At 23.9% G+C, this 26,471-nt stretch overlaps 9 protein-coding genes and 1 non-coding gene across 10 annotated transcripts in view; 5 read left to right on the top strand and 5 right to left on the bottom strand.

Moving 5' to 3' along the window:
- The first annotated feature begins 1,581 nt into the window (after positions 1–1,581).
- Phum_PHUM379830 lies at positions 1,582–1,666 on the top strand. The gene has a single exon (XR_009833526.1). It is a non-coding gene; the product is annotated as a microRNA, putative (microRNA).
- A 2,647-nt stretch (positions 1,667–4,313) lies between these two features.
- On the top strand, positions 4,314–4,937 carry Phum_PHUM379820 (Peroxiredoxin TPx2, putative; the record flags this gene model as incomplete). The annotated part of the gene is made up of 1 exon (XM_002428371.1): positions 4,314–4,937. One exon carries the CDS (start codon positions 4,314–4,316, stop codon positions 4,935–4,937), a length of 624 nt encoding a protein of 207 aa, XP_002428416.1.
- An 878-nt stretch (positions 4,938–5,815) lies between these two features.
- Phum_PHUM379810 (AP-3 complex subunit sigma-2, putative) lies at positions 5,816–6,711 on the bottom strand (the record flags this gene model as incomplete). The annotated part of the gene is made up of 2 exons (XM_002428370.1): positions 5,816–6,481; positions 6,670–6,711. The coding sequence occupies 2 exons, from the start codon at positions 6,709–6,711 to the stop codon at positions 5,816–5,818; spliced, it is 708 nt and encodes a 235-aa protein (XP_002428415.1).
- A 1,007-nt stretch (positions 6,712–7,718) lies between these two features.
- On the bottom strand, positions 7,719–10,797 carry Phum_PHUM379800 (uncharacterized protein; the record flags this gene model as incomplete). The annotated part of the gene is made up of 5 exons (XM_002428369.1): positions 7,719–7,998; positions 8,706–8,936; positions 9,024–9,454; positions 10,584–10,731; positions 10,793–10,797. The coding sequence occupies 5 exons, from the start codon at positions 10,795–10,797 to the stop codon at positions 7,719–7,721; spliced, it is 1,095 nt and encodes a 364-aa protein (XP_002428414.1).
- Positions 10,798–13,015: 2,218 nt separating this feature from the next.
- On the top strand, positions 13,016–16,634 carry Phum_PHUM379790 (membrane-bound transcription factor site 1 protease precursor, putative; the record flags this gene model as incomplete). Its single annotated transcript, XM_002428368.1, has 6 exons — positions 13,016–13,069; positions 13,182–13,379; positions 13,448–13,783; positions 14,094–15,819; positions 15,893–16,142; positions 16,328–16,634. The coding sequence occupies 6 exons, from the start codon at positions 13,016–13,018 to the stop codon at positions 16,632–16,634; spliced, it is 2,871 nt and encodes a 956-aa protein (XP_002428413.1).
- Positions 16,635–17,444: 810 nt separating this feature from the next.
- Positions 17,445–18,781, bottom strand: Phum_PHUM379780 (Nucleoside diphosphate-linked moiety X motif, putative; the record flags this gene model as incomplete). The annotated part of the gene is made up of 2 exons (XM_002428367.1): positions 17,445–18,453; positions 18,681–18,781. 2 exons carry the CDS (start codon positions 18,779–18,781, stop codon positions 17,445–17,447), a joined length of 1,110 nt encoding a protein of 369 aa, XP_002428412.1.
- A 326-nt stretch (positions 18,782–19,107) lies between these two features.
- Positions 19,108–20,632, top strand: Phum_PHUM379770 (ankyrin repeat domain-containing protein, putative; the record flags this gene model as incomplete). The annotated part of the gene is given in 7 exon segments (XM_002428366.1): positions 19,108–19,127; positions 19,142–19,289; positions 19,411–19,560; positions 19,841–19,985; positions 20,125–20,154; positions 20,315–20,484; positions 20,621–20,632. 7 exon segments carry the CDS (start codon positions 19,108–19,110, stop codon positions 20,630–20,632), a joined length of 675 nt encoding a protein of 224 aa, XP_002428411.1.
- Positions 20,633–20,740: 108 nt separating this feature from the next.
- Phum_PHUM379760 (mitogen-activated protein kinase organizer, putative) lies at positions 20,741–22,056 on the bottom strand (the record flags this gene model as incomplete). The annotated part of the gene is made up of 5 exons (XM_002428365.1): positions 20,741–21,096; positions 21,191–21,323; positions 21,401–21,602; positions 21,694–21,829; positions 21,990–22,056. 5 exons carry the CDS (start codon positions 22,054–22,056, stop codon positions 20,741–20,743), a joined length of 894 nt encoding a protein of 297 aa, XP_002428410.1.
- Positions 22,057–22,320: 264 nt separating this feature from the next.
- On the top strand, positions 22,321–23,855 carry Phum_PHUM379750 (ATP-dependent Clp protease proteolytic subunit, putative; the record flags this gene model as incomplete). The annotated part of the gene is made up of 5 exons (XM_002428364.1): positions 22,321–22,362; positions 22,507–22,683; positions 22,768–22,934; positions 23,406–23,629; positions 23,707–23,855. The coding sequence occupies 5 exons, from the start codon at positions 22,321–22,323 to the stop codon at positions 23,853–23,855; spliced, it is 759 nt and encodes a 252-aa protein (XP_002428409.1).
- An 858-nt stretch (positions 23,856–24,713) lies between these two features.
- Positions 24,714–26,471, bottom strand: part of Phum_PHUM379640 (exocyst complex component, putative) — a gene marked incomplete at both ends in the record, with an annotated part of 3,298 nt that continues 1,540 nt past the window's right edge. Inside the window, 2 exons of the mRNA XM_002428363.1 lie at positions 24,714–24,779; positions 25,193–26,452. Of these exons, the coding sequence (XP_002428408.1) occupies positions 24,714–24,779; positions 25,193–26,452 (1,326 nt within the window). The remainder of the gene's footprint in view (positions 24,780–25,192; positions 26,453–26,471) is intronic.

The raw sequence follows: 26,471 nt of genomic DNA, 5'->3' as shown, positions 1-26,471 counted from the left end.
TTTTACATTTTTTATTTAAAGTTACTTTATTGTAAATTACGGTAGGTAAATAATAATTTTATTTAACGTTATTTTATATATACATAATTAATTGTTTTTTTTTTTGTTAATAACGAATGCATGCACATCTTGTGTCGATTGTTTGATGATAAAATAATTTCAAAATGGCGGAATTACTAAAAAACAATTAACTGTTTAATTTTATTGTTTTTCGATTGTGTTCTAAATAAAATAAAATAAAAATTATAATTTTTGCATTCGTAATGAAATTAAATCGTCTTTTTTTTTTAATAACAATTAATATATAATTTACAAAAAAAAAAAAAGTTCCAAAATGAAATTTCGGTTGGAAATTTAAATTTGAAAAGAAAATTAAAATAAAATTATAAGAAAATATATATACAAGAGTTATCAATTAAGGTTTTTTAAAAAATAATATTAACAGGATACAAAAGAAATAATAATAATAAAATCATTATAAAAAAAAAACTTTCACTTTCGCCTACGTTTTTTTTTTTTTTTTTAGGAGGGAAAATGCCATTATCATTATGTTTTTCTTATACTAAATTATTTTTATTTTATAATGCAAATTAATTAAATTATTTTTTAAAGAAAATTAGTTTTATTTAATTTAACGTGAATATTTTTAAATAAATATATTGAAAAAGAAAAAAGAAGTTAATAAAACACAAAATGTAAAAAAAAAATTGTATAATTTACAAGAAGTGAGTGCCATTAAATCCAGTTTTTTTTTTTTTTTAGAGCTTAAGAAATTTAAACAGGTTTTGTAAGACGGGTTGTTAAGATATTAAAAAAAAAAAAATGTTTTATAAGGAATTTTGAAAAGTTTTATTCAGCCTCTCTTTTAAAAAAAATTTTTTTTTTTTTTTTTTTAACTTCACATAATGCGTTACTATACACAGGCACAATGTGTGTGTGTGTGTGTGTGTGTGCGTGTCGCATTTATTAAATTTTTTTTATTTTCAAATAATTTTAGATTGGTATCTGTCTGGTCTTGTTTCAATTTACTATCAAAAATAACATTTTTATATATAAAAAAAAAAAAAAAAAAGTTACAGAGGGAAGGAACGCTTTAGATTTAATAGAGGTGAGGAAGGTAGCTTGGGGCCAACCAACCAACCAACCAACCAACCAACTAGGTTTCTCCCTCCACCTATTTTTATTTTTACCTGAAAAATTTAGATTTACCTGAATACTTTATATAGTTTTTCTATAGGATATGTCATGACTATTAAATATACCTTCCTTCACCCGTTATAAAATTATGTTACAATACATTATTTTTCTATTTTATTTCTTTTATTAAAAAAAATAATAATTAAAATTAATAACTATTAATATTTTTCATTATTTATTTATCTACCTTTTACATGTTTCTTTTCTAATAATAAAAAAAAAGATTATTTATAATAATAATAACAACCCTTTAAAACCTTTATAACTTACAGTTGAAAAATAATAATTTTTTTTATTTTGAAATTTGCTCTTTTGTTATTTCCAGGTGAAAATTTTCAGAAAAAAACAATAATAATAATAATTGTATAATTAAAAAAAAAATCTGGCGCTGATTTTTTTCTTTGGTTATCTAGCTGTATGGATATTTTGAACTTCATAAAGCTACATTACCGAAGGTAATAACAGCGCAAAAAGGCAACTCAACAAAAAGGATGGTTACATAGAAAAATAAAATTTAAAAAAAGGTAAAAACATGATGAGTTTAACGGTTTTTTTTTTCTTTACAACGAACTTTTGTAATGTTTAAAAAATGACTCCAAAAAATTTTTTAAAATATACTTATTTCGTACATGAGACGATTTTTTTATGATTCAAATTTATTTTTGTTCAAAAATGTTAAAACAAAAATTATTTTATTAAATAAAACTTCATTTTTTGAATTATGTTTATTGATTTTTTTTTTAAGTTCCTGACAAAAAAATAATAAAATAATTAACTTAAAAAAATTTCCTTCTTCTTTCATTAATTCTTTTAATTTAAATTATTAAAAAAAAAAAACCTCTAGAAAATTTTTTTTAATATTAATAATTATTAAAAAAATTATTAAGAGTTTCACGATTTCTTTTTTTTTTTTTTTTTGAATTTTAAAACATTATAGTTTGTGTTCAATGTGGCCGTCATGTATTGAAAGGAAAAAAAAAACCTGGAAAAAGAGAGAGAGAGACAAAGAAAGAGAGGGAGAGAGAGTTATTGATCCTAAACCGGTTTATCTGCATAAAAACCTTAAAATATATTTCTTTTTTTTTTTTTCTTATTGGCTAATAAAATCATAAATATACTTAGTGTCTAAAAATAAAAACTTTTTTTTTTTTTCTTCTGGTAGTAACGCTTACTTGAAAAAAATTTTTTTTAAAAAATAACTTCTTTCCTTTTGTTATTATTATTATTATTATTATTAAAATCACGGATTGTTTTTATTATTTTTTATAAAATTTTAAATTATTAAAATAAATAATAACAATAAAATAATAAAAAAAAAAAATACCTATACCAATTGGCTCTCTCTCTCTCTCTCTTTGAGAAATCGTATAAATTGCCACGTGGTATTATGATACCAAATGGGATTCCCCAGATTTTTTCAGTACTTATTAACTTATAAAAGAGAATTATAAGATGAATTATAAATGAATACAAATAAATATGAAAAAATAATTCTTTTTACAATTATAAAATGGAGAAAAAAAAAATACTCACATATTTCGATCAACTTTTAACTCACTTTCTTTTTGAGAAAAGAAAACTTTTGATAGTGGAAATATATATATATTGATATAAAAAATGGTTTTAAAATTTTTTAAATTATTTTTGGTAAGTACAAATTTAACGAAACTACTTTTTTTTTTTAAAAAAAACTTAAAAGTTAGGTAAAAAACTTTGTAGATTAATAAAGAAAATTTTAAAAAAAAAAAAAAAAATTGTCTTTGTTTTCTTAACGAAATTAACAAGTCCTATTTTAATTTAATAAAAATTGTAAGTATCAAAAAAAAACTCAAATAAATAAATATTTAATTGAAAAAAATCGTAGAAAAAAAAAAAATATTTAAAATTTAAAAAATAATTCAAAGATTTTTAAAAACAATAAAATTGAATTTTTTTTTTTTTAAATAAAAATAATAACGTGAATTTGACCTTATTTTTTTTTTTAACTTTTATTTTCTCTTACTTTCACTTTTTTTTTTTTTACGTAACCTTTACCTATTAATTTTATGTATAAAATAAAAGAATATAATATTTTTTAATATAACAAAAAAAAAAAAACCCATAACTAATATATTAAATCTTTTGAATAATAATTTTTTTTAATTATAAAAACCAAATAACATGTTTAAAAATTATTATTATTATTATTTATTAAAATACAATAAAAATGATTTAAACTGAATTTGGCATCTGAAAAAAATAAAATTTATTTATTTATTTATTTTTTTTTTCAGGCAATATTATTAATGATATTTATGGAGTCAGCCAATGCCACATTGCAACCAAGAGCTCCAAATTTTCAATATTTTGAAAGGCTCGTATTTTAAATTATATTAAATAATAATAATAATAATAATAATTTTATACATTTAAAAATTTTAGTTTATGTATATACAAATGTAAAAAAGAAATAAAAAAAATTTTAATTAGCTGTAATATGTAATAAAATAATTAATTTTAAATTTTAGGCCAAAATATAGATATCCATATTATGATACCAATGGAAGAGGAAAACTTTTATATGGATACGGAGGATCTGATTTATATCAATATAAATCTTATTCACCATTAGAAGGCATTCACTAATTATCCTTAAAATTAACAACTTTTTACATTTATAATGTTTATATATATATTATTTTTTAAATTTAGTTTTATGATAAAAAAATAAAAACGCTTTGAAAATTGTTATATTATCGTCGTGAATGTTTATATAAAATTAACATGTTATTATTTAAAATAAATTTATTATGTTTTAATAAAAATATATAATAATAATAAATTTATGAATAATTTTTTTATTTTTCTTCCTTATTATTTTTTTTATATTGAAAACTAACTAAAAAAAAAAATACAAGAAACAAAATAAAAGTATTTTTAAATCTTTCAATTCAAGAATGTTTATCCATTTATTAAATGATTAATTTTTCTAATAAACAAACTTTAGTAAAAAAAAAAAAATAAATAAAAAAATATTTTGTTTACTTTTAAGTAATAATAATAAAAATATATACATATATATATAAACTTTTTTTTTTTTGTTGTTTTTTAATTTTAATCCAAGGAAAAGGTGAAAAATGTCTTCATCTTCATCGGAAGATACTTATTATAACTTAGATGGAGAATATGAAATAGAGGGGGAAATTTATACGGAGGTTGAAAAAAAAGAAAAAACACCCGAACCTAAAGCCATTTCGGTAGGAGATTTTTTACCTTATGGCCCTAGAATGTATTATGAATCACCTGATAACGTTGTCAGAATAAAAGATATTGGAGAAAAAAGTAGAATTTTAGTTATTGGGGTTATTGGATCCTTTACGCCGGACTGTTGGAATAGGCATTTGTTTTTAGTGTTACAAAAACTTGATTATTTTCAAGAAAGAGGAGTGGATTATATATGTTGCATTGCGACCAATGATCCATTCGCACATCAAGCTTGGGGTACTTATTTAGGTTGTGAGGACACTGTTCTTATGTGGGGAGACCCTACCAAAAGATTTACTAAAGCTTTGGGCATGGATATTATTGTGCCTTGGTTGGATAATAATATTAGATCAAAAAGGTATATCATTTTAGCTGATAATATGCTGGTAACTAAAATTCTCAAAGCTCCACAAGATGATTTAGGAATGACATGGCAATGTGAGCATTTCACAGATTTCTTCAGCATTGGCGAAGAAGAAAATGATGACTTAGATTGATATTGTTAAAAAATTAATTTCTGTAAAAAACAAAAAAAAAAAAACTTTCTTTTTTATACCTAATTTTACAATAAATCAGCAAACAAGGAAAACTCCCAAATTTAAAAATACTCAGTGAATTAAATATTTTAAAATATTTAAAAATAATGAAAGAAAAAAAAAAAATGATAGAGTGGCACGAAAAAAAAGTTTATTTGCATGCATCATAATCTAATTTAAATTTATTTCCACTATAAAATGAAAAAACTTTATTATTAAAATCAGTAATCTGATCAGCTAATGTAATTAATAGGAGAAATTTATTAAGAGTTTTTAAAAGAGAAAAAAAAAAAAAATTTATTAACTTATATTATATGAAAATGCATGATTGCAATGCTTAGAGTATCAATTTAATACATTTAAAATTAAAATATTAACAATTACCTTTTTAAAAATATTTTTAAATTTAATTAGTAAGAAATTATTAAGTGTTAAAATTACTTAAAAGGTAATTTTCATCATTGAGAAAAGTAAAATTTTTTTAAAGACAATAATTTAAAATAATTTACTTTTTACGATTCATCATTGCTCGATTGATTTTTACTAACTGAATTATAATATTTAAATTTTGTGATACAATAAATTTGTTTAATTACTGATTTTACATAATTCATTTTAATAATGAAAACCAATTTATCAGAGTTTTCACTTCTTAAAAAATTAATTATAAAATTAAATTTAGAATATCATATTTCTACCGATGTATAAATTAATAAAAAAAAATTTATAATCATTTACATTGTTTAAATTACTGTTTTGAATGTCCTTAACTTTTTTTATACTGTAATAAAAGTATTTATCCCCAGTAATTTCCAAATAAATTCATGTTTTATATCTTGTCAAAATTTTAAATCTTTTATCGCTTGTGGTAAATCAGGCAATTTCATTTCTTTTATTTGTTGAGGAATATTCATATTTTTGACAGCTGACACTGCTCTCGCTGGAGCAGCAATTATCCCTGATTCTTGTTTTTCTAATTTGTTTTGATCTTCAATTCTAATTAATATTTCGTTCATATTTGTTTCGAGAACCATTCCACCCATCACTAATTCATTTAAAATATAATGAACTTTATCAACGTGAAAAATTAAATCAAGTTCGCATACGTTTTCAAAACATTTATCAAGAGTTTCCACAAACACTTGAATTAAATCTAAAATTCCTAATTCCGATTCAGAACTGTCAACACAAAACACAAAATATAAGGTAGCATAATGTCTGTAAATTAATTTATAATCAGAACCTCCAATTAATGTTCCACCTTCTAAGAAATTACACACGTTATCATCCCTTTTCGAAACTAGTTGAAACGTTTCTTTGATAATTTGTTGTTGCATTTCCTCATTAAAATGTTGGTAAAATTTTGTCAACCTCGGCTTTCCATGGTTATTAAAAACTAATATAGCTTTAATCATTTTTTTTAAATTAGATATTAAAATTATAACAACAAATAATTCAAAAATAAACTGAAGATAAGAATAACATTGTCCATTGCTAAATACCAACTTTAAACGGAAGCAAAATTTCCTTTGGCTTATTAAAAAATTCATTTTATAAAATTTGCGCCAATACGATTGTGAAAGTTGTTTAACTGATTAATGAAATTACTTTGTTAAAAATTATACAACACGAAAACTTTAATTTATTTAATATTCTTCTTATTTTTTACTTATATCAACATTAACGCCATTACCTGAAATTTGTATAATTTAAAATACAGAAAAAATGTCAACATTTTAAAACGTTTAATTTTTTTCCAAGAGTCAAACACGAGAAGAAATATGTATGTAGTCGAATCGAATCTTTGCAAAAAATTAAATTATAATAATAATAAAATTTCTTTCTATATATTTAAAATATTTATTTAATATACCATCAAAATATACTTACGGTCTCAAAATGGCTGGCCACAAGATAAAAATTATGTCAAAGGTAGGCGAGTGTCTCTCTCTCTAGAATTAAACTTGAGAATAAATATAATTATTATTAAATTTTTTAAAGATAGAAAATTGCAAAACTTTGTTTAAAAAAAAAAAAAAATGATGTTTAAATAACTTACCCGTCCAGAAGATTCACAAGCACACAGTGTATGTACTCATAATCACATTTAAAAAACATAAACTACATTCGAACAAATTGTTTATTAGGTAACTTTTTATTTTTAATTTGAAATATTGTTATGTGTTTATCTTTTATTTAGCAAGAGCATAATAACCTTTATAATATTTGTACTTGTTGTTCATGTTGTTTCATGAATACCATATGTACCAATTATTAAATAAACAAAAATTACAAATAAAATATATCCGAATTATCTTTTACCTAAATAATATTTTTTTATTTTATATTTAGATTACAAATATAAATGTTAATTTCAAACCAAATCATAAATAAACAATAATTTAGTACTAAAAACTTATATCATATAATAATCAATTAGATGTTAATTGTATTCATAGTACATGATACATAATATATATGATATCCATAAATAAATATATATACATATATATTTAAAGCTAAAAATAAATTTTAATTTATATTTAATAATTATTTATATTTATTTTTTTTAAAATCACATTTGTACCTTACTTATTATTAACATGAATTTTAAAATTTAAATGAAAAAATTCATTAGCTTCAAAATATGATGTTTAAAAATCAAAATAATTTACAATTAAGGCGGAATATTTAACACTTTTGTTAGAAGGCCAATAGCTTTTGCAGGAATGTAAAGTTAACTTATAGAGCATTCCGAGTCTCTGGGATTATAGAGGAAAAGAATGATGATACAAAAGTCCAAGTAAGAGTTATAAAAGAAGGATGTTCTGGATTTGCATTTATTTGCTCAGGTTCAATTTGATCTAAACCATTTTCTGCAACGGGTAATTCACCAATGTCTTCATTTAAACCATTATTATTGTTGTTGTTGTTATTTTCTGGTGCCAAATTATTATTAATTATTTCATTATTATTTTCCACTCCTTGAAATTGATTAATCCTGAAAAAACCTATTTGATGCCTAAAAAAGTATAAATTAAAAATAATGATAATTTACCTTGTTATTTAGTAATTGTAATTTAAATGGAAAAAAAATATATATATTCATGCTTATTAACCCAAATTAAAAAATAATATCATGAAAAAAGATTCGTGTACAAATTAGCAAGATATAGATACATCAGTTAAACAAATAAAAAGGTTCAAATAGCATATAAATGGAATTTGTATCAAGTCAAATGTAAGTGAGTACTATCGGATACTATAGGCTAAGTGTAAAAAGTTAATGTAATGGAAATTTAAGAGAAAAATAATCTGATTTTTAGCATAATATAATCGAAAAATGATGTATTCAGAAGAGTTTAAAGACCAAGGTTGAGCAAAGTTATGAATAAATTTAGAATAGCACAAAAGCATTCAGAATTAAATTAATTCAAAAATCTAATTTAGTTTAATCATACATTGATTTCATTAAATCAAAAATATTTTGATGCAAACAATTTTTTTTTTTTAAATATAATTATCTAATAATAAAAAAAGAGTTTTATTTTAAATGTTTTGAGAGGTCCCCTACAAAGTCCCAATCCTTGTATTAAAAATGTAAATAAATAAAACAAGAAGCTCTAAATTTTCTTTAACCCAGTAATCAGAAAAAAATAGAAACTCAATATATTTTTATTTTAGTTTTTTCAACTTTGAAAAATATAAAAATAATATTGTATTACTTACAGGTATAGTGCCATACCAAGAGATGAAACAATAAGAAATCTGGCTGGTGAAGAATAAAAATATAAAATTGCAAGTAAAACAATAAGTCGGCTCAAAATGCAAAAATAATCCAACCAATCTCTATGATTATCTTCATCTTCATCACGAATTCCTTGATTTTCAATATTATGAGCATTTTCTGCTTGCCTAGGATCGGAATATTCATTTCTCAATCCGTTTTGTCGAGCCACCCTGAAAACAATTACAATAACTTTAACAAAAAAAAAAATTTAAAATGGTCAACGAATATGAATGAAAATAAATAATTCTTAAACTTACATGTTCATGTACAGACTTAAATAATAATTTGCATAAAACTGTTGCATCCAAGCCCATTGCTGGGCGTAATCATTGGTATTTTGTGCTTGAGAATAAAATCCGCTTAACCAATTTTGATAGTTAGTAGCTTGGATGTAGTCTCTCATGGTTGTTGGTTCTTGCTCTATCCTAGTTTCTGACAAGCTTTCACTTTCATTCAATTGTAATCTTTGCCCAGAGAAATTTTCATTTGAACTAGTTTCCAGCACTTTTTTTTTACTTTCCTCTGATAATTTTCTCGCTTGCATTTTCAGGCTTTCTTTGGATGGCATGCAAACTAAATGAACCGTATGTGTTTCTTCTCCTGCTTCATAACGAGTAAATACATCTTTTAATGTTACACTGTCGCTAAGTAATTGTCCATAGTAAATTAATCTTTGGTCTTCTGTATTCTAAAAATATAATTCAAAAAAATTATTATACATCTTTTTTTATGACTCAGTAAAACAAATAATAGTTTTTACATTTTTTTTTTTTTTTAATGATACAAAATAAATTTTATATTCAATAAGAAAAATGAACAGTTACATGTTGTACTTTTTAAATAGTTTTATATTTCATTCATGAAAACAAAAGTGGAAATTTATGAGACTAATAAAATTAAATAAATTTATGTTTCTTTTTTTTTAAACTAAAAGTTTTCTTAATGTATAAATTTTTTGTGAATGAATAAAATTATAATCAGAAAATTAATCATATATGTTATTATAGATTATTTATTTTATATTCATTGTTTGAATTTCACAATTATATAGTTTGAAATTTAGCTTATAATTAAATAAATAAAAAAATAGAGACAATAATGAACTATAAAAATTAATATTTTTCTTCAGAGAATTTAATTTGAAATTTTTTTTACTTTTTGTGAATTATAAAATGTTAAAAACTACTTTCAATTTAGAAATAAAACTTTGGTGTATTTATGTCACATCTTTTTTTACCTATGATATATTAAATTTCTATGCTTAACATAATATTTAATTAGCAAAACTTTAAAAAGGAATATGAAATCTGTAATAGTAAAACATAAAAATTATTAATAAATATTTATAAATAAAAATTTAAAAGAAAAACTTTAAGATATGGCTGCAAAATTCACCTGATTAAAATAACTTTTTTCTTTGAAGCTTTATAAGAAATTTTTATTTAACAAACATTTTAAATATTATTATGTAACTAAGTGATAAATTAGATAATAAATTTTGTTTAGAATATATAATAAAAGGATATTAATAGAATTGTAATTCCAATTTTCTTCACTCAATCCAATATTAATTAAATGAATCTTTTCGCAAAATTTTAAAATAAAGTTCAAAAAAAAAAAAAGCAGATTTATACAGTCAGGGTGTAAAAAAATCAAATTTCCTTTTTTACAAAAGATAAACTTAAAAAAAAATATATACATATAATTGTGTTACTTTAATTGGTCTTGAAACTTTATATAACTGTTTTAATTAATATTTAAAAAAAAAATTTTGTCAAAGTTATCAATTTTTAAAATAGACAGAATAATTTGCTTACAGGTTTGCTGGGGTAAACTTCCGAAAGATACCCTTTAAGCCTTTTAATGGTCCATGATAAATTACAATGTATTGTTTGATCCTCAATCTGTTGATTTGGGGCTTTTACAATAAGTTTAACTGGTATCTCTAGCATAGCTAGCCTACTCCTTAAACCTGAAAAATTGATTTTATATGTTTACTTTTTGTGAAATTGTTAGTCTTAATTACATCATACTATTTATATCTAATTGAAATCAATTTGTAAATAAACAAAAATAAATATTTTATATTCAATTTAATTTTTAATTTATTAATTACCTTAAATCTTCATAAAATAAATAATTATTTTCTTTATCACTAAGAAATTTAACAAAAGCGTAATAATATGTGTGTTGATAAAAATAAATTTGACACTAAATATTCTTCATAAATAAATAATTGAACTCCTTTAAATATATATGTTTTTAAAAATATTTTTTTGTCTCTAATAAAAAAGCACAAAACTAAATGAATAACTAAATGATATTTTCAAATTAATTTCCCGACTTTTAAATTAGAAAATGAAAATAAAAATAAAAATTTTGTTGTCTTCAATTAACAAGATATATACGTCATAATATTTTTTTTTCGAAATAAAAAACTAAGTTTTAAATATTAGGCGTTACCATTTTAATACCAAAATAAAGTACTGATTAATGTTAAAATGAAATATAATAAACTTTTTATCATTCAAAATGTAAAAAATTAAAAAAGAAAATTTCAATATTATCTATGAATCTTTTTGATAAATTTCTATTAAAAAAAAAAAAAAATCAAAGCTTTTGTTTTAAAAAATTGTAATGGAATTAAAATTAAAACTTAACAATGACATTATTCAATTTTACAAAAAAAAAACACATTTAATTAATTTGTATTATAAGAATACTGTAATTAATTAAAAATTAAATTGAATTTTGGAAAAAAATTAAAATTTTTATTTTTCAAGACTTACTGTTCAAGAATTAGGACAATTAGTATGTTGTGAGTGGCTTATACATTTGCACTTAATAATTGTATTTAATTAGTATAGCCAACTTTACAAATCGAATAAAAGAATTTTAATTTATGTTTGGGGCCCTGAATTGAAATAGGTTCTAAAAAGAATTAAAACTATTATGTAAATTTATTCGTTTTAAGCTATTAAAGCTTAATCACTCTGTTAAATGTATTACCGATGCATTTAAATTAATACAACATCTATATTTTGTAAATATGTAGGTTCTGTTCGTAATAACTAAAATTTTTATGCGTAGATTATATTATCAAAACCATTCAATCAAATTAAATTTGTTAAAAAAATTTTTTTAATATAAAATTGTTTAACATGATTAAATGTTAATTTTACAATATTTATATATATGATACAATCGTATTTGAATAATGAACAAATATTTCTGAGCAGTTAGTGCTTAAAAATAATTAATATTGATTTTAGATGCAAACATACACTTGTCCTTCATTTAATTCAAATAAAAATATTAGAATAAAAATTCAATGTTTCCGTTAATGTTTTAATAAGTAATAAAATTAAAATAGTTATTTATTCATATTTTATAATATTTATATGGAGAAAAGTCATGATTGCATACAAAAAAGAGCACATTAAAGAAATCAAGACCCTAGTTTTTTTTCCCTTTACCTAGTAATAGTATTAAATTAGTACTTTTTTGTTAAAGAATATTTTTAAAAATAATTATTGATAAATGTTGGGTGCAACATTATTAAAATTGTAAAATATTATTAACACACATTATACATATTATTTACTCTATACATTGCTTAAAGTATATAAATAAACACTTGTACTGTATTATAATTTTAGATTTTAACCATGTAGTCATATATATATATATATGTGTGTGTGTTGCTTTGCTGAAAATTTTAAACATAAAATATTAGACGTTAAGAACACATGCATACAAATATGAAATAATTAAATTTTTTTGTCATTTAGGTATTATATGGGGAGAGAATGGGGTTTAAAATTGGTTTGTCACCAACTTTGACCCTATTCTTTCTGGTAGTGATGTTGATTTGTTTCACTACTGTTAATGTATGTTGTAATGGAAGTGAAATCGGTAAAGACAAACAAAAATGCAGTAATTCTATCTCTGTACAGCTTATTAATACAAAGTTTTCTTCTAACATAGTAAAAAATGGTAAGTCACTTATCAGATAAAAATATTAATTATTAATTATAAACTATAGAAATAAGTTTTACTTAATCTTATTAATAAAATTTCTTATAATTTACATCATAATAGCTATTATAACAAAATACACATTATTTTAATTATATAAAAATTTAATACAGAATACATTGTGGGTTTCAATGGATATTACAAGCAATCAACAAGAAAAAAGTTTATTGAAGCTGCTTTAAATAAATCTGGAATTGCCAATTGGAAAATTATGAAAAGAAGTAATCCAGCAAGTAATTTTCCTAGTGATTTCGATGTTGTTATGGTTAAGTATAACATATTTTTTCTTCTTAAATTTTTAATTTTCTTAATAAAAAAAAAAAAGACTGTACTAAAATTTTGCCATTATTTATGTTCATATTATTATAATTTGGCAGCTTGAAGGAACAGATCATTCAAATGGACTTGATGCTTTAAATAACCATCCATCTATTAAAAGAGTCACTCCTCAGAAAATTGTTCACAGATCTTTAAAATATGTTAACTTGACAGAACCGTTTAAATGTTCAAACCTGACTTGCAACAATTATAACACATGGCAGTCTAGACATTTTAGAAGATCTGGATTATCAATTGTAAGTAATATTTAAAAGAAAATTTTTAATTTTTCACTTAGTGAGTTTTTTTTTTTTTCATCGGGTAGGAACAAGCTTGGCAATCACCGGGGCGTCATACAAATAGGCGTTTATTAAGAGCCATCCCTCGTCAAATCACTTCAATTTTACATGCTGATGTTTTGTGGAGTATGGGAATTTCAGGTCATGGTGTTAAAGTTGCCGTTTTTGACACAGGTTTGGCTAAAACTCATCCTCATTTTAAAAAAGTAAAAGAAAGAACCAATTGGACAAATGAAAAAACATTGGATGATGGGTTAGGACATGGAACATTTGTTGCTGGAGTGATTGCTTCAAATAAGGAATGTTTAGGTTTTGCTCCTGATGCGGAACTTCATATTTACAGAGTTTTTACTAATAATCAAGTATGCTTTTTTACATTACAAAAATAAAATGTCTTTTCCTTTGATTTGATTTTATAATAATTAACATTTTGACTTACCATCTGTTTGCCTTATCATGTAAAATTTTCAAAATTCATTATGAATGTGTGCTGAAAATATTTAGTTTGAAATACTTAAGTTAAACTTAAAATTACCCTAAAGCCGCAAATTTTTTCTTAATATTTTATTAAAATTATAGTTTAAAAATATTTTTTGATAAGTCAATGTGATTAAATAAGTAAAAATTGTAAAACATTCAGCTCATATTTTTAAATACAATTTTATTTTTTAGGTATCATATACTTCTTGGTTTTTAGACGCATTCAACTATGCCATTCTTAAAAAAATCAGTGTTCTTAATTTGAGCATAGGAGGCCCAGATTTCATGGATTATCCGTTTGTTGATAAAGTCTGGGAATTGACAGCTAATAACATAATTATGGTATCAGCGATAGGTAATGACGGACCCCTATATGGAACGTTAAATAATCCCGCCGATCAGATGGACGTAATTGGAGTGGGTGGAATTAATTTTGAAGATCAAATTGCGAAATTTTCCTCACGGGGCATGACAACATGGGAATTACCCCAAGGATACGGAAGGGTAAAACCAGATATAGTGACTTACGGTTCAGCAGTTCGAGGATCAAACACTAAAGGAAACTGCAGAACTTTATCTGGCACTAGTGTGGCATCTCCTGTCATAGCTGGAGCCATAACACTTTTAGCCAGTGGGGTTTTACATCGAGGTAATGTTATTAATCCTGCAAGTATGAAACAAGCGCTAATGGCTTCCGCTCGCCGATTACCCGGAATAAATATGTTCGAACAAGGACATGGCAAACTGGATTTATTGAAGGCTTTTCAAATTTTAAATAGTTACAAGCCTCAAGTAAGTTTAAGTCCTAGTTATATTGACTTAAGCGAATGCCAGTACATGTGGCCATATTGTACTCAACCATTGTACTACAGCGGAATGCCAACTATTGTCAACGTTACTATTTTAAATGGAATGGGTGTTTCTGGCAAAGTTTTAGGAAAACCCATATGGTCTCCATATATTCCACACAATGGTCAATATTTAGAAATAGCCTTTACTTATTCAGATGTATTATGGCCTTGGTCCGGTTGGTTGGCAGTCACTATATCTGTTTCAAAAAACGCTGAAAGTTGGGAAGGAATTGCTCAAGGCCACATTACTTTAACCGTCGAATCTCCTCCGGAAGACAACGAAAGCGAACCTCGCTCATCTACCGTGAAACTATCATTAAAAGCTAAAATCATTCCTACTCCTCCAAGGCATAAACGTATATTATGGGATCAGTATCATAATTTAAGGTACCCTCCGGGATATTTTCCTCGTGATAATTTAAAAATGAAAAATGATCCGTTAGATTGGAACGGTGATCACATTCACACTAACTTTAAAGACATGTATCAACACATTCGTAATAATGGTTATTACGTGGAAGTGTTAGGCTCGCCCTATACTTGTTTTGACGCTACATTGTACGGAACTTTGTTACTAGTAGATGCAGAAGAAGAATACTTTCCTGAAGAGGTAGCTAAACTAAAGAAAGATGTTGATAATGGTCTCTCGCTTGTTGTTTTTGCAGACTGGTACAATGTATCTGTTATGAAAAAAGTAAAATTTTACGATGAAAATACTAGACAGTGGTGGATGCCAGATACAGGGGGTTCAAATGTACCTGCCTTAAACGATTTATTATCATCTTGGGGAATAGCTTTTGGTGATAAAGTTTACGAAGGAAATTTTAAACTGGGAGATCATGAAATGTACTACGCATCTGGTACATCGATTGTACAGTTTCCAGAAACGGGAATACTGACAAAAGTACAATTAAAAGATCAAGGAAGAGATTTTTTAGGAATACCTGAAAATTCTTTAGAAAAAATACCCATTTTAGGATTTTATCAGTCGGCGTTCAGTGAGAAAAGTGGAAAGGTTATAGTTTATGGTGATTCCAATTGCTTGGACAATAGCCATTTGCAAAAAGGTAAAAAAAAAATTGTTTTACTTTAATTATTACTAAAAATAAATATTATTTATATCATATATTTTTGTTACAGATTGCTTTTGGATGTTAGATGGAATTTTAGATTACACTTCTACTGGTCATTTACCATCAATTTTTAACAACAATGATTCTTCAGGAATTAATCAGATTATTCAATGGCCGCAAAGAATGGAAGGAAATCGTTTACATCACTATTCAAAAGTACTAGAAAATTACATGAGTGGACCTCAAACAAAAGATTTACCTCCTTGTCCTCATTTAACTTGGGCATTGCCAGAGCCATTAAATTTATCAGCTCCAACGTAAGTAAGTTTCTTGTAGAGTTCCAGTCAGTCAATACCTTTTAAGTGACAATCAGTTTATTTAATTGATTTCTTTTCTTTTTACTTTTTATATCATTTTATATATTTTATATTTTATACAAAATATAAAATTTTAAATCATTTTTTCAACTTTAAAAAACATAATTTAATTTTTTTTGTTTCAGAAATCTTTACAAGGCACAAAAACTTTTATCTGTTGATATTGAATCTCAACTGACTCTCTGGCAATTTCCTGTTTTAAAAGGAAGCCAAACTGATGAAATTAATAATATTTGGGAGTGGAAAAATAATATGAACACTTCAGAATCAAACCTCGCGTCTTATCCTACCCTTTTGTTAATTATATTACTCTGTGTAATTATTTATACAGCTTTTGGATTTCATAGGCATAGAATGCGGCCAAGAAGAAAAAAATCCAAATTGAAGAAATTATTATCTGTTATTAATTCAGGACGCATTCCTGCTGTTTAATGATATTTAATTTTTTTTTTAAATATTTATTTAAAAAAATTAAAATAAATATATTTTAATATATATGTATATATATATGTACTAAATTCATTTAAAAGTTTTCCTACACATCCTACATCATATGATATCTAAACTGCTTAAAATAATAATAATAATAAATAAACCAACTTAGACTGAAAGTATTTGTTTGCTCAATGAAGTAAATGTATTAAATTACTTACAGATAATAAGTATAAAATAATCATCTTGCAATTTTTTTTTTTTTTTTATAACTTCTTGCTTTTAATAATAATTAAAAATTGTTAATAATAAAACACTGCATACAAGATTTGTTATGAAATTCTTTTTTATTCATGTACTAAACCAACATTGAGTTATTATTATTTATTTATTTTTTTTTAAAGAATTAATCCATTTCACCATCACAGATTTGCTTGTTAATTTTTAAATGAGGAAATCTCAGATAAAGATTTTTTTTTTAAAGGTATTGTCATTTATAAAAAAAATTTCAATTATCATTAAATTAACATTGAGACTAAATTTGTATATTTATATTATTCAAAATAATATTATAATTTTATTTCATAATAATTACTTAAGTGTTTATTTTTTTTATAATTATATATCTTTTCTAAAAATGTGGTTTATATTTTAAATTTTTCTTAAACATTTGAGAAAAATTTTCTTTTATAACTAAAAATTTTAAAGTTACCCTAACCCACGTTTATTTTTTAAGAACTATCCCAACTACAAATGAAATGTTTTGATAAATTTTTTTATGAATTATTATTCTTTCCCAATATTTAAACATCAGAAATTTTGAGGAAGAATGTGACCATCCTTAGGATGATAATTTTGAATAACTATTCTAGTTTCCGAATTGGTAATAGATTCTATTCTATGTAAAGTATTAAATTTGAGCCTAAATTCTTCAGCTGTGCTATTTATTTTTTCTCTACCTTTAAATTCATTGTAATTTGTGTTTTCATACAATTCATCTCCTGGTAAAATGTAAACAGAACCATCTAATGTTTCTATTTTTTCAGGCATCCACACATAACACCCATTTTGACTTCTATCTACAGAAAACTTTTCTAAAGAATCTATATTTTGAAATCTTAACAATCTAGAAATTTCATAAAATTGAGGTGGAGGAAGCCAAATGTCTTTGTTCTTATGTAAAGTCGCTAATTCATCAGGTGATGACCAAAAAACTTCTGTCACTTCAATATCATCAGGTGCAATATTTAAATTTTTATTTACACATGCAATAAAAAAACATGTGTTGAAGCGCTTTGTGGAAACATTAAAAGGTGTTAACCAATTACTCCATAAATTTAAACTTTGAACATCTGGATAGCAGTTAAGATCTTGACACAAAATGAAAAATTCTGAAGGATCCAGTTGGATTTTTTTTCTCCAAATGCCTATATTATTTGGGCAAAGCAATGAAGATAGCTCATCATATTTTAGAGAAGTATCTTTTTTTTTACACAGTAAAATTCCAGTTTCTTCAAAAGTTTCACGAATAGCAGTTATTTTTAAAGACAGCAATTTCGGTATTAAACCTACCTGGTTATTAAGAATAGAAGGTGCTTCTTTTATTTTTGAGATATCATGATTTTTGATTATGGAATCAGAAAATAAATTGAGCCATTTTTCATTAGCATCAAATGAATGAACAGTTCCTCCAGGAAATACAGTCCCACGAGGCATAAATTTACTTTTAGGACTTCTTAGTAATGATAAAATAGAATAATCCCAACCTTTTTTAACTACTGAACCATTATAAGCCGCTAAAATTAAGGTAGATGCTTCTCTTACATTTGTTTTCATTTTTTTAAATATTAAAAAGAGAATATACAATTGTATAAAATTTTTTATTACATTTAAATATATATTGTTATAACATTAGTTATCTTGGGCTTTCATTAAAAAGATAAAAGTTGAAAATTTAACTTCAGAGCATTATTGCACTTGAAGATTGTATTACATAATAATGCATTTCTGGTTTTTTGATGTTTTTAATCACAAAGTTTTTCTTACTTGCTGTAGTTGGCAGCAACATAATGATAAATTACGACCAATAAAAACAATGTAATTCCTAATGCATTAGCAAAGATTGCAAGTTGAATGTCGGTAATCATACTGGAAAAAAATCACACTATTTTATTTAAAGTATTAATTAAATACACGGCTTTTTAATAGCTTTAAAATTACCTGAAATTATTTTAATTATAAATCTTAGAGTTATTATCTTATCAATATCTACCGGAAAACATAAATATAAACGTTTACATAAAAATGGCAAATCTCTCCAGCTTGGCGACAACTTAATGCGTACCGAGTACGTTGTTTACAACTTAAAAAAAATTCTCCTTCCACGTTTTTTTACGTTTAATTAAATGTTTTGATGTATGCACTGTACCAATAGTATATATATATTAAAGTACCTTATATATTAAAATTAAAAATGTATGCATCCGAATTTTTGTTTTTTTAATTAGTGGCATGTCGTCAGATGAGGAAGAAAATACTTGGAACAGGGAAGAAATTGAAAATATTTTAAAAATTTCAAATTTAAAAAAAAAAGAATTTAATTCTAATTTTCAAGTAAGTGGATGGGAGGACGATAATGATGGAATTATAGAAGAAGTAAATCCTCATGGCAAGTATTTAAAATCTTCATTAAAAATTTTATAACAATTTCATACTAAGTTTTTTTTTTTGAAATTCAAATAACGGTTTTTTTTCATCTTTTTAAGAAAATTCAGAGTCCGAAATTTTGTGGGCCGCCGAAAATGGAAATTTGATTTCAACAAAAAATTTATTAGCAGAAAACTCAAATTTAATAAATGTAAAGGACAGAGATGGGTATTCCCCACTACACAGAGCCTGTTACAATAATCATCCTGATGTTGTAGAAGTATATTCATTTACAAAAATATTTTATTTATTATTTTGTTAGCAAAAATAATTCTGTAGTATTTTTTGTTATTTTAATACTAAAACTCATTATAAATTGAAAAGTGCTAATAATTTTAATTAAAAACTAAAAGACTCTTACTTAAATAAAAAAATCAAACATAATTGCAACTAAATTTTAAGAATTTAAATATTTAAAATTACATATCAACATACTGTTTTCAAAAAAAATGTTTTTTTTTTCATTTTTGTAAACATTTTTAAAATACTTATTTTTTTAGTTTCTAATATCAGCTGGAGGAAATATATTTGCAAAAACTTTAGATCTTTGGCAACCATTGCATTCATCTTGTAAATGGAATAATGCCCTGTGTGCTGCTAAGCTTTTAGATGAAGGAGCTGATATTAATTGCAAAACTAAAGGAGGTGGGAAAATATTTATAACCTAAGAAAATCTAAGAAAAAAAGAAAAAGTATAACTTTAAAATAAAACAATGTCAAAGTCTTAGATTGTCAAGTAATAATTCATTTGAAAAAAATTTAGTATTTGTATGTTATTTTAAAGTATACAGTAAATTACAATTAAACACTGTAAGTTTTTATCTCTTTTAAAAAATTTTTTTGATAAAATAAATTACTATTGTTAATACAGTTAAGAAATGAAGAGAATAAAAGAGTATCTGATGATTGAAAAAAAATCAATTTTATTCACAATTTTATTAATATTTTTGTTTTTTATTTGTTACTAATTATAGGGCATACACCACTTCATTTGGCTGCTTCAAATGGAAAAGCTAAAGAAGTCCTTCAATTATTGTTAAGCAATTTTAGTTTAAAACCGTTTTTAAAGAATGATAATAATGAAACTGCTTATGATATAGCACAAAGATCTGGAAAATATTACAAAATTTTTGAAATTATTAATGTAAGCATTAATTTAATTAATGAATAAAATAAATATAATTATATAAAATAGTCAGTTCTTGAATTTTTTTTTTTTAACCTTTTCTTTTTATTGTTATCCACAATTTTTATATTTGTTTAATGTATATTATTTTTAGAATAAAAAATGACACTTAATTACAAAGACGCGAATATTTTAATTTATACAAATAAAAAAATATCTTTTATAAAAAGAAATTTTCTGCTTAAAGTAAAGTCTAAGAATATTAATATAATTATTAATCTTTATTATTTTCACCCCATAAATATATGTTACTTCCGGCGGCTGTTGCATATAATTCTTTTGTAGGATGAGGAGAAATAGAATGAACTATATTTTCATTTTCATGAGGAAACAACTTGAAACATTTGCTAGAAAGAAGTTCCCAACACCACAAATTCTTATTAGCAGATCCTGATAGTACATAATTATCTTTTAAGCTAACACAACATTCAATTAAATAATCTTTAGAATTATGTCCACTGTATTCTGAAAGGATTTCTCCATTTTCTTTATCAAATAATCTCAATACATTTTCTGAACTTAAAAGTAAACATTGAGAATCTCTGGTAAAAGTTGCATAAGTCACTGAATCTAAAAAAAAATGTAATTAAGATAATAGAAATTATTATTACTGATAAAAGAGGTTAAAAGAGTATTATTTAAAAATATTTGAAATCGTCCTCACCTCCAATAAAATCTGCAAAATATTTTCCCATTCGTATATCATACAACCTAACCCAACAATCTAAAGAACTAACTAAAATTTCATGACCATTTACTTGAATACTACTTATACAGTCTTCAGCATCTTTGAGCACCTGAAAAAACCTAAAACCGTTAAATTTTTCAAAAAAAAAAAATTTTTAATTTTACATAATTGAGCATATTTAAACACCTGAATTGGATCATTTTTTTTGCCTTTAACATCCCAAAATATTACTGTATTATCTTGAGATCCTGATATAGCCACAGAAGATTCTTCATTAAATTTTATGCAAGTAACTTTTCCAGCATGTCCGTGAAACCTTTTTAAAATTTGTCCAGAAGAGACATCCCATAGTATTACAGTCTTATCAAATCCACATGAAATTATTTGGCTTGAATTAAAAGTTGTAAAAAAAAGTTGGAGAAAATAAAAGTTATAAACTTAGCGTAAACCCAAATTAAAATGTAAAAATTTTAACTAACCTATTATCACATGAACCACAAGCATCAGTCACATCACTAGCGTGTCCGCCATAAGTTTTTAAAAGTAAAGATTTATAAGGATTCCATAATTTAATTTTTTTATCTGATCCACAAGTTAAGCAATAACACCCATCAACTAAAGTAAATAATTTTTACTATTACTAATAAAAAAACATTTAAAAATGATTTAAATTATTGAAATAAAAAATTAGAATTTAATTTTTCTATAATTTAAAATGTTCTTATAATTGAGCGCGTATTCATCAGATACGAAAAAAAAAAAAATAAAAACTTACCGTTAAATCGAACAGCTCGTATAGCTCCTTGATTACAAGATAGTTTTTTTAAACAAACAAGATCCATTAATTTTTTTTCGAATTGTTAAAAATCAGAACGAAATGAATAAATAAAGACAGACAAAAGTTTTTACTCTGTAAATAATATACGTCTGCCATGATTATTTATTTTTTTTTTTACAGCCACGAAATTGCGTAGAGCAAAATAACCAATATTAATTTTTTTTTTTTTTTTTTTTTTTTTGCTAATGTAAACAAATATTTATTGTAAGTAAAACAGATGATATTAATGTCGAACAAGTAACTGATTGCAAAATTTATACAATAAATAATGAAATCACTTTATAAATTTGGCTATGTTTTAAAGAATAAGGTAAGTTTAATAAATGCTTGTCTCCTTTACGGAAATTTATAATTATTTATTTACTTTTCTTTTTTTTTTTTTTTACCTTAAGTTTAGTAATTTACCAATTTAGCTTAATGTTGATTAATGAATGAGAATAATTTTTATTTTCAGACATGTAAAACATTATTTAGTAAAGCTCATCAAGGATTTATTGTTAAATTTCATTCTGGTGTTAAGCATGGAGTTCCTTTAATTCCAGTAGTTATAGAGCAAACTGGGAGAGGCGAAAGAGCTTATGATATATATTCAAGGCTCCTTAAAGAAAGGATAATTTGTGTTATGGGTCAAGTAAGTAAATGTAATTCAAAAAAATTTTTTTAAATATGATAAAGAAGTTAAATGTTAAGTTTTTTTTTTTTTTCCTCTCTACAGATACATGATGAACTTTCCAGTGTAGTTATAGCACAATTACTGTTTTTACAATCAGAAAATAGTAAAAAGCCTGTACATATGTATATTAACAGTCCCGGTGGTAGTGTTACTGCTGGTTTAGGAATTTATGATACAATGCAATACATTTTACCACCTGTAGCAACATGGTTAGTTTTAATTTTGATTTCGATTTGATTTTTACTTAGGTATATTAACATTGTTTATTTATTTAAGTTTAAAAAAAAAAATTTTATGTTTACCACCATTTTCAAACTATTAAGCACTATAAAAGATAGTATTTATAATACAAGCTTTTATTCTTGGAAAACAAATAGATGAAACTGATATATATATATATATATTATAATTTGAAGTTAAATTTAATAGGCTTGATTATGAGAAAAAATTTGGTTTTAATTTATATTAGCATCAGAATATTCTCAAAATTTTTGAAATTAATAGTATTGAATGTATTATTAAACAAAAACTAATTTAAAATGGTAAAAAGAAGAAAATGTGAAAAAAAATTTTAATTTAATTTTAATTAAAAATTAACCCACAACCGAGTTTTATGTAAAAGTTCAAATTTTTAAATTAAATTAATATAAATTTAAAAATAACTTACCTCGATATTCCAGGTGTGTTGGACAAGCATGTAGTATGGCCAGTCTTTTACTTGCTGCAGGAGCATCTGGAATGAGACATGCTCTTCCCAATGCTAGAATAATGATTCATCAACCTTCAGGAGGAGTGCAGGGTCAGGCAACGGATATTCAAATTCAAGCTGAAGAAATACTAAAATTAAAAAAACAAATAAATCATCTTTATGTTAAACATACTGGCCTATCCATTGAAAAAATTGGTAAATTTGAAAAACCTGCTTTTAAAATTTCAATTTATTTATTATTAATTATTTTTTTTTTTTTTTTTTTTTTTTAGAGCAAAGTATGGAAAGAGATAAATTTATGAATCCGTCAGATGCAAAAGAATTTGGAATTATTGATAAAATTTTAAATCATCCACCCAAATTGGGAGAAAAAGCAGAGGATGAATCTAAATCTAGAGTAGAAATATCTCAACCTATGTAAATTTATCAAAAGTATCTTGTACAGCAATCGAGTAACATTAATGTTTTAATTTTAATATAACAAAAAAAAAAAAAAAAAAAATAGTGTTTTACAATAACTTTTTCATACTGTTATTCTAATTTTTTTTTTTTTTATAAAAATTTTTTGTGTAAATATATCAAACGAACTATTAAAAAATATAAACTAGCATAAAAATTTTCTATTGTAGTTTTCGAATTGAATAACCTTAATTTAAAAACCTAAAATAAAAAATTGTAAATATAGCCTGGAAAACATTCGGGCTTAGAATAATGAAAATTTCTGTTCAATCCATGATAATATTTAAATTAATTAATAAAATACATAAAACTCAAAAACTTGTCTGATTAGAATTAAAACGTTCTATGATACCATTATAAGTAAAAAAATTAACATAAAAAATTATCAATCAAATGAAATGTACGAATAATTGATATTTTGCACTAAAATTCACAAAAATTTAGAAAAAAGTTCTAAATTAAACAAAAAAAAACAACAAAGTTACCCCTTTTATAAATTCGTCCGCCGCTCGTTATTAATTTATAAATTTAACGGTCAATAATTAGACCTTTTTAAAAAAAAATTTACCTATCATTCACTACCTGCACTTAAATTTCTTTTTTAATTCTTTAATTTCTACATCAAATAAATTTAAATTATTTTTTTCATTCAAAAGAGTACTACAATGTGTTATCAAAATTTAGTGCTTATTGTTGTTTACAATTAAGTTTTGTAATTTAGCCGTAAAAATGAAAGCTTTTGTGTTATAAACTTAAAAGATGTCAATTTTTAATGATTTTGGTAAAACTGAAAAAGCACAAAATCAAGATTTACTGGAAATTAAACTAATAAATATAAACTGGACCAGACAAAAGGATTAACAATTATTGCATAATTTATAATACACTTAGTAAAGTCTTAGCAATTTTGCAAAATGTTTTTTGATACATGATAAGTTTTTAAAAGCTCAAATATTATTACAATTTACTTATTACTAAATAATTTTGCAGTGTATAATTATAGAGTAGACATTGTAGAATCAAAAAATATTTAATACAAATTTTTTCAATTCATTTTGAAAATTAATAAAAATTATTTTTTTACTTACTAGTTTAGTAGCAAGGAATTTTTTCATTATTATAATTTTTAAATATTTACATAATAAATTTTTTTTTAATTTAAATATTTTTATAATTTGATATTATACAAACTTAGAATAAATATATATACTTTTAAAATTCATTTACTCTTGAATCATTAACAAGACTGAATAACTGTAATGCCATGTTATTTTTAAATTTATTTATAATTTCATTGACTAAAATGTGTCCTTCTTTTTTTAATAATGGTATACTATTTAATGCTTCTTCATAAAATTTATTTCCTTTGTCAGATATATACAATTTGGTTGCTTCTTTTATTGACAAAATGTCAGCTCGGGCTTGTATATTTCCTGCAATACTAAACTTTTTAACGCATGACATAAGTCTTGCAAGCTCTTCAGCTACAGTGTCTACAATTTTAGACATTATTTTATAAACCAATGGAAAAGGCACTTTATACAACTCTGATCTGACTCCTATTAAATTCATTACAATTTCTTTGGCATAAGGTTTTATATCGACAGGTTCAAAATTTTTGTCCCAGTCAAAATGAAGAACATACATTGAGGGTTCAATAGTCCCAACTAAGGGATCACATTTCAATTCATTATATTGATCAAAAATTTTAGAACTTAAAGTAGTGAATAAATTTTTAGTATTGTTTACAAATTCATTTTCAATTTTAAATCCTTGAAGTTTCATTTTTTCAAATAAATCGGGTAAAACTGATTCTGCTGTGTAATGACAATTGCACATAACTGCCAATAAACGTTGTTCCAATGTAACAGTCTTAAAAGATATATTTTTGCTTACATCTGATGTGTAGATTAGTTGAGAAACAACAGTTGGCCTTTCAGAATTTTCATCAGAACTATCAAATGCGAGTTTTTTTAAGACTTGAGTAAAATTATTGAAAAATTGATGAACTAAAGTAAATATTTCTTTTTTTGTATACGGGTTTTCAGCCAAAAATACTTCCTTGGCTTCTCCACAATGAACTGAATCATGAATTAATTGCATTACATCGCAAAATTTTGAATGACATAATTTGGGTAAACTTGTTATACCGCCATATGATTCATCAATGTCAATTACCCAATTTTCTGTTTTGTAAAAAGCAGAAATACTATCACCAGCCTGTTTGAATATTGTTGAAAAACATTGTAACCTTAAGTCAAGTAAAAGAGTAGAAAAAATATCTAAGACATTTGAAGGCAAATCAATTCTAACAAAACAACTGTAGCAAGTAAGAAAATATCTCAGACAATGTGGCAACCACAGAATCACAATATCCAGTCCATTTGTCGACCAAACTCCATAGTTTTGACGTTTTTGGTTAATACCTTGTAAAGTATGTGGTAAAATAGCACTTCTCATTAAATTACAAAAAAAGTCAGTCATGCTTAAAACAATAGTTTTGTAACTTTGATGTTTTTCTATGTCAGGAGAACAATAGAGTTCTGATCCAAAATACATCTGACCAAGTTTCCATAAA

Source organism: Pediculus humanus, genomic scaffold, assembly GCF_000006295.1.
Source record: "Pediculus humanus corporis 1103172107855 genomic scaffold, whole genome shotgun sequence".
Classification (NCBI taxonomy): Eukaryota; Metazoa; Arthropoda; class Insecta; order Psocodea; family Pediculidae; genus Pediculus; species Pediculus humanus.
The sequence above is the reverse complement of the archived record's forward strand: the minus strand, read 5'-3'. Positions and strand labels throughout refer to the sequence as shown.